Below are 7688 nucleotides of genomic sequence, written 5' to 3'. Positions count from 1 at the left end.
CCACACGTAGCTCAGCATAGGCACTACAAGTCCCAGCAATGCAGAACCTAACACCGCACGTAGCTCAGGATAGGCACTACAAGTCCCAGCAATGCAGAACCTAACACCGCACGTAGCTCAGGATAGGCACTACAAGTCCCAGCAATGCAGAACCTAACACCGCACGTAGCTCAGCATGGTTGGTAAAAAATGATACTAGGTAACAAGGGAAGTATTAGTGTTGTAACGCACGGTCCAGTGTTTGTTTGTGTTGTCTGTAACGTCACTTCCGTAACATTATGTGATGGTTTCGCTGAACTGTATTGCCGAAACTATGTTGGAACGCACGACGCGAGTGTTTGGAACGCTTTGCGTATGCGCAGTACGCAATTTCTGGCGGCAAAGTCACTTTCGTAGCATTCTGTGATAGGCAGCAAAATATGACACTACACCACCAATGAAACGTCTCTGAGTCTTCCGATCGCACTTTACAGTACATGATTACTGTTCCCGGTTAACTGGAGGCAGAGAATTGAGGATTTCCAACCAACAGCCACAGAACATACACGTGCTTGTAAGAACCCGTCCCTTGTGTTGTTAATTTTTTTTTATAATTTTTATAATTGGAATTAAATGTGGTCTCCAAAAAAATGGCCGCCGCAGTAGACAGGCCGAGGTGAGAAGCAGAGTGGGGAAGTTTTATTTAATGACGGTTTCCTTAGAGCTGCTGCTTTGAATTCCATCATGGACAATACAGACAGCCAGCTCTCATGCAGCTGGACACAGTTTAGCTGTCCTCCGATGAAGATGTTGGCAGCTCGGCTGAAGGAGTGTAAAAAACGGCTCGGTGCTTCTCCATCTTTCTGGTTGGAAATGAGAAGCGGCGCAGAGGCGGAGGTCAGTCTAGTGTGGATGCAGGGCCGGGTGATTGAAGTACGGCAAGAGCGAGACGTCAGCCTGCGCTTAACTGATGACACTCACACCTTCACTGTTTTCGGGGCTGACAGAGCTCCTAAAGGCAAGCCATGCCTGGAGCAAGGTAATGTTATGTGGAGGAAACCATTACTGGCTTTCTCCCGTTTAGTGTGATAGAAGTAATTTGTGTTGCCAATTGTGCAAAGCCCGCTGTAGGCAGGTTGTCTTCAAAAAGTCTGCTAGATTTTCCACGTGTGAGCCAATGAAGCAGAGGGCCATACTGTGCTTCGTGCATACTGGTGTTTTTTAACCTTTTCATGACTAAGTCCATTTTATGACATTTGATGTTTACAAGTTAAAATCTGTATTTTTGCTAGAAAATTACTTCGAGCCCCCAAACATATATATTTTTAGCAGAGAATCTAGACAATAAAATGGCGATTGTTGCAATATTTTATGTCACATGGTATTTGTACAGCTGTGTTTTAAACACAACTTTTTTTTTTTTTTTTTTGTATAATGTGAAAGATATTACGCTAAGTAAATAGATACCAAACATGTCACACTTTATAATTGCATGCACTTGTGGAATGGCAACAAACTACGGTACCTAAAAATATTCATAGGCAACGCTTTACGTTTTAAATAATTTTTTTTTTTTTTTTTACGGTTACCAGGTTAGAGTTACACTGACGATTGCGGTGATCCCTCACATGTGTGATTTGAACACAGTTTACATATGCGGGCGTTACTTCTGTATGCGTTTTCTTTGCTGAGCGAGCTTGCGGGGACGGAAGCGTTTTAAGCATTTTTTTTTTTTTTTTATTATTTTTTTTATATTAAGTTGTGTTTATGCATACTAGCGCATTATGCCTTTGCCTTGTGGGTTGCCTTTTTTTTTTTTTTTTTTTTATAGCCTTTACTTTCTTTAAGTGATTTATTGGGGGGGGGGGGTCCCATCCATCCATCCATCCATCCATCCATCCATCCATCTTCCCCCCTTTTATTGATACAAGTTTACTGATTTCAACCTCTATCTCCTACTTGCAGTTACATTGTGTGCTTGCTCCTGATGAGCGGCACCAAGCTGCAAAACTCGCTGAGCTACCAACTGCAGTGTACCATAGTACTATAGCCCTACCAGATCTAAATTACATTATATTTCTACCATCATTTTTCGTGACAGGGATCATCAAGGTCATAGGCCATGCAGATGTTATTTTGCATTATATGTGTACCCAATTGTGACTTTTGGTGAACTCTGTAATCTTATGTTACCCATTTTTAACCATGTTAATATCACTTACCACTGTTCTAGAAAATGGCACCACGGTTAGTGTGTATTTCTATGTATGTAATCATGTATTTACAGAATATTAAACATTTTAATATCCACCATTGCATTCAGTTAAACCACATGCTTCATTCAAAGTCCCACCCTTTTTTGCTCATTTTTATATTTTTATATATTGATAGGGATGGAGGCACATGACCTTACCAGGCCATGGCCTCGCTCAAAGTCCCAAGACTTCCCCCTTCCCCTTTTCCCCATTTTTCACTCTATATAACAGTGATGGCAAACCTATGGCATGCATGCCGCAGCTGGCACGCAGAGCCCTCTCTGTGGGCACACAAGTTTACGGAGCCCCGCCGTCAGGATAGAGGTGGAATTCCCCAGCCAGGCAGTCACTTGCACTGGAGGTACAGGCACAGAGGAGCCGGTGTTCTGCCTAATACAGTCCGCCCATCAAATGCTGTCCGCTCCGTACTGCGCATGCGCAGTACGGAGCAGCCGAAGCTTCGGAAAAACTCCGAAGTTGAACGGCGCCTGCGCCGTGAGTGGAGGAGGTAGCCCCACTAGCCAAGCGGACATAGGGTTAAGAATTTTAGAGGGCCCCTCGCGGGCGAGCTTCGCTCGCCACGCTTCGGGCTCGGCCTCGCTCCGCTCGGCTCTTTTTTATTCTAACTCTATGTCCACTTGGATAGTGGGGATAGAACCTGGACTCACGGCGCAGGCGCCGTTCGTCCTCGGCAATTTTCGGAATCTGTGTTCCTGTGTACTGCGCATGCGCAGTACGCAGGGGACAGCATCTGATGGGGACACTATTTTACAAGACACCGGCTCCAATCCTTGCATCAGTGGTGTCGGCAGGAGGAGGGGGCAGCCAGTAATCTCGCCCCAGTTGCGACATTTAGGGCCGGTTCACACTGCGACGCGAGGCGAGGCGACACGCCTCGCCTCGCTCCCGCAAGTCGCCCCCATTCTGTACAATGGAACCGTTCTGAGAGGAGCGACTCGAGTCGCTCCGACTCAGAAAAAAGGTTCCTGTACTACTTTGGGGCGACTTCGGGGGCGACTTGCATTGACTTCTATACAGAAGTCCTCTGCAAGTCGCCGCTGAGGTCCGTGCAGGTCGCGGTGAGGCAAGTCGGAGACGCCTCGCCGCGCATCGCTGTGTGAATCGGCCCTAAGGAGCGATGTAAAGTTATTCCTCTGCCATCCAGAGGGTCTGTGCTGCAGCTTATTGCTTCCCCTGGAACCCTACACCTCCGGTGAGGCATTTGGGTGTTCCTCTCTGTGGCACCCTATTCCAGCTCCCCCTACCCCCAAGTCCAGCCTGTCCCTCTGGCACTGCAACCTATGAAACAGCGGAGGTGGAGGGGCAGTGCTCAGAGCAGATCGGCGGTGGGGATACCAAGGAGCTGCTGGATGGTGGTGACTCCTGCAATACTGCCAGCCCATTACTGGGGAGAGCTGGACAATGAGGCCTTGGAGAGGTATGATGGATCCTCTGATCTACATCGTACTGTATGTGTGTGGGTTGTGTGAGTAGTGCAGTATGTCAGGTATGTCGGTGTATGTTGCACAAAGCACTCCTGATCCCTGCATTCTGTTTTTGGTCCGTTAGGGCTCATTCAGAGGGATGATTAGTCCCATCCTCTGTACAGACCCGTTGGTAGGTTTAATTCTGTGGTGGCACTTTGAAATAAATATGTTGGTTTGTGTTGCTGTTTGGGCACTCAGGCTCAAAAAGGTTTTGCCATCACTGTTCTATGAAGACCCCTTTCACACTGCAGCACCGCTAAAGCGCTGGTCGTTTTTTTAATTTTTTTAAGAGAAGTCCCATTTTGTGGTGCTTTGGAAGCGCTGCCCATTAATTTTAATGAATCGTCATTACCTGCTGGGTTATACTTGATCTCCAGGTGAATGGACACTAGTAGACAAAAGGTCTTTAGATGGGAAGTGATCCCCTATATAACCCCTCCCATACAGGAAACACTTCAGTTTTTTACCAGCGTCTGCAAGGTGGATGGCACGGTTTGTTTGAGCTCTCTGAGATCCAGGTCTCTAGTCCCACAAACAGTTCCAAAAATGAATAAGGGGATTGAACGATCGGATCAATTTGACACATGCTTTTATGATTGGTTAAATGGTACCCGAGCCTTGCAAAGAAGACTTAAGATCCTGCAAGGTTTTGCCTGTAATGTGGCCTTTGGGCGATGGATCCTGCGGAGTGGAAATCCTGGACACCACAGTGCTAAGGCATTTCCTGCAGGGTGCTGTACAGGTTCAAGGGAGTGGACCCTAAACACGGAAGGGTACCCAGTCCTTGAAGGTCCAAGTGACAGGAACCTGCTATGAAGGGTGAAGATTGGGCCCTTAGTTCCTAAATGGCCCTGCGCCTGGACAGGTAAGTAAAACCCCTTTATTTTATTATTGTGGGGTGTCCCAGTGATTGTTACAATCTAGCTAGCTAAGGGCTGGACACGTGTGTGTGTGTGTGTGTGTGTGTGGTGACCATATGGGGGAGTTCTGGGCTAGCTGTGTTTGGAACCCTTTTTTTTTTCCCCCTGTACGATGGTGCACTACGGTGCTCCATTTCGCCTTTGTTCGCCATGGCGCACGTGCGTTCGTAAAAGTGACACAGAGCTCAGCAGGTAATGTTTGGTGGCTATGGCACACGCGGATTCGCTGCACATGCGCCGTAGCCTTTATCTGGGCGCTCAAAGATTTGCGTAGTATGCAAATGCAGTCATGCCCCCTCGCCGAGACCACAAACATGCGTGCGCACGCATAGAACGTTCCAGCGCACACCCTGCTTATTTAAGCTGTGTATGCCAAGCTTGTGGTGCTTCCAGAAGGCAGCTGTGGGACACAGAGCAGGCTCTGAACAGACACTTGCAGTGGTTCATTCTTACCCGGGTCACGTGAGTCAACAGGTGTTGCTTGACAGGCTAAAGGTGCTTAGCAGGATTGTTGCTTAGGGGCTGGTGAGACCTGTTAAAGGGTTTGCCTTTTGAGGTGTTTTAACTACACCCAAGTACTCTTTGTTTGCGGCATTGAATATCTTCCAAAAAGAGGAATGGGACTAACATCAAAAGGAAAGCCACCTACGTCATCGGTAGTTCCTGATGAACCTAGTCGTATCCCTAGTGTTGTATCCCCCGAAAGACCAAAGGCTCCTGGGCAATCTGAGCCGCTGGGCCTATCTGGTATTGTGAATACAGTCAATGCTGCTGCGTCACCCTTTATTACTAAGGATAAACTGTCCTCAGCCCTAGCCGGGTTAGAGCACAGGATTCCCTCCATCCCGCAGGGTGGCAGGAAGCATGACCGATCCCCCCTCCCCATAGTCTCCTCGTCTGGAGCAGTAATGGGTTCAGGATGCCCTTGAGACTTAAACTTGATGCTATCTGTGTTACAGAAACAACCATTTGAACCTATTAAAGCGGAGGTCCACCCTAAAATGGACCTTCCGCTCATCGGAATCCTCCCCCCCCCCCTCCGGCGCCACAATTGGCACCTTTCAGGGGGGAGGGGGGTGTAGTTACCTGGATAATCCAGGTAACTGCACCCACTTCCGGTATAGCTCTCTGCGGAAAGGGGCGTAGATTACGCCCCTTTCCGCAAGTGCCCGCCCCCTTCCGCAAGTGCCCCGCTGCCTGCTGGGAAACACACAGATCCCAGAGGCAGCGGGGACCGTCCTTATTGCGCAGCGCTACTCGCGCATGCGCAGTAGGGAACCGGGAAATGAAGCCGAAAGGTTCCATTTCCTGATTCCCATACCCAAGATGGCGGCGGCAGCACCCGAGTACCGATCCAGAGATCGGCTTCGGGTGCCGACATCGCGGGCACGCTGGACAGGTAAGTGTCACTATTTTAAAAGTCAGCAGCTGCAGTATTTGTAGCTGCTGGCTTTTAAAAAAAAAAAAAAAAAAAACGCGGAGTCCAGGCGGACTCCCGCTTTAAGGAAATTCCATTAGACTTGCTGTCACACAAGCTAGCCTTCCTGATGACTGTCATCTCAGCTAGAAGGGTGTCGGAAATTGGCAGCTCTTTCATGCAGGGAACCGTACTTGATCCTTCACCATAACAGAGTTGTGTTACAACCTGTTCCATCCTTTCTGCCAAAAGTGGTGTCGGCCTTTCATTTAACCACTTGCTTACTGGGCACTTAACCCCCCCCCCCCCCCTCCTGCCCAGACCAATTTTCAGCTTTCAGCGCTGATGCACTTTGAATGAGAATTGCGCGGGCATACAACACTGTACCCAAATGAAATTTTTATCATTTTTTTTTTCCCACAAATAGAGCTTTCTTTTGGTGGTATTTAATTACAGCTGGGAGTTTTATTTTTTGCTAAACAAACAAAAAAAAAAAAAAAAAAAATTTAAAATCATGTTTGCTAAATTTTATAAGAAACTATTAAATAGGTAATTTTTCTCCTTCATTGAAGTACGCTGATGAGGCGGCACTGATAGGCTGCACTAATAGGCACAGATAAGGCAGTACAGATGGGCACAGATAAGATGGCACTGATGGATGGGACTGATGGGCACTGATAGGTGGCTCTGATAGGTGGCACTGCTGGGCACTGGGCGGCACTAATGGGCACTGGTAGATGACACTGATGGGCACGGATATGTGGCACTGGGGTGCAGCACCGTTGAGGCAGATGCTGGGTGGCACTATGGGCACTGCTGGGTGGCACTGACTGGGGGGGGCACTTATTTATTAATGAGGTGGCACTGGCAGGGTTGGCCGTGATTGGGACTGATGTCCCGATCACGGGTGCCGATGATCGGCTCTTTTTTTTTTTTTTTTTTATATAATAATAGCCGATTACCGGCTCCGTTGTATCGCATGATCAGCTGTCATTGGCTAACAGCTGATCACGTGGTAATTATTTTGCAAGTATGGCGTAAAAAATAAATTTTTTTTATTTTTTTCCTAACATCCCTTAAGTGCACCGCTCGAGTGTGAAAGCACTCATTGTACTGAATGGGAGGCAGTTTTCAGGTGCTTTTTAGAGGCCGTTTCTAGCGCTAAAAGGCCTCAAAACTGTGAAAGGTGTCTTAAAGTCAGCAACTATATCCATTTGTAGCTGCTTACTTTTGATTGTTTTGGGGGAGACTGGAGCTCCTCTTTAGGCCTAATGCCCACTGGACGTTCCAAAAACGTCAGTTGCTTTAGTCTATAGAATGCTGCGTTTTTTGCATTAGCATGTTTTGACAGAACTGTACTCCCGCAAAAGCTTATGGATCATAAATGCAGAATAACTGCCTTTTTTTTTTTTTTTTTTCAGAGTTGGAGCATTTTTACAGATGAAACAATTAGGGATGCACCAAAATTTGCTGAAAGAGAAAAACAGCCGATAATGGAGCCGAAAATGGGGTGGGGGCGGGGCTCCGACCCTGGTGCCGCCCATCGTGGGGGTGTCCTATAGCGCAGGAGAGCCGCCTCCACAGCCTGTTTGATCACAGCGCTGGGAACATCACAGCTTTCATTTCAATA

At 47.6% G+C, this 7688-nt stretch overlaps 1 protein-coding gene across 1 annotated transcript in view; it reads left to right on the top strand.

The window, feature by feature from the left end:
• The first annotated feature begins 564 nt into the window (after positions 1-564).
• RMI2 (RecQ mediated genome instability 2) overlaps positions 565-7688 on the top strand; it is a 153866-nt gene continuing 146742 nt past the window's right edge. The window contains exon 1 of the mRNA XM_077448869.1: positions 565-1018. Coding sequence (XP_077304995.1) covers positions 724-1018 — 295 coding nt within the window. The 5' untranslated portion in view covers positions 565-723. The remainder of the gene's footprint in view (positions 1019-7688) is intronic.

Source organism: Lithobates pipiens, unplaced genomic scaffold (assembly GCF_037356315.1).
Source record: "Lithobates pipiens isolate NorthernLeopardFrog02 unplaced genomic scaffold, aLitPip1_a1.2 Scaffold_22, whole genome shotgun sequence".
In the NCBI taxonomy this organism is placed as follows: Eukaryota; Metazoa; Chordata; class Amphibia; order Anura; family Ranidae; genus Lithobates; species Lithobates pipiens.
Note: the sequence above shows the minus strand (reverse complement) of the source record. Positions and strands in the feature narration are given on the sequence as shown.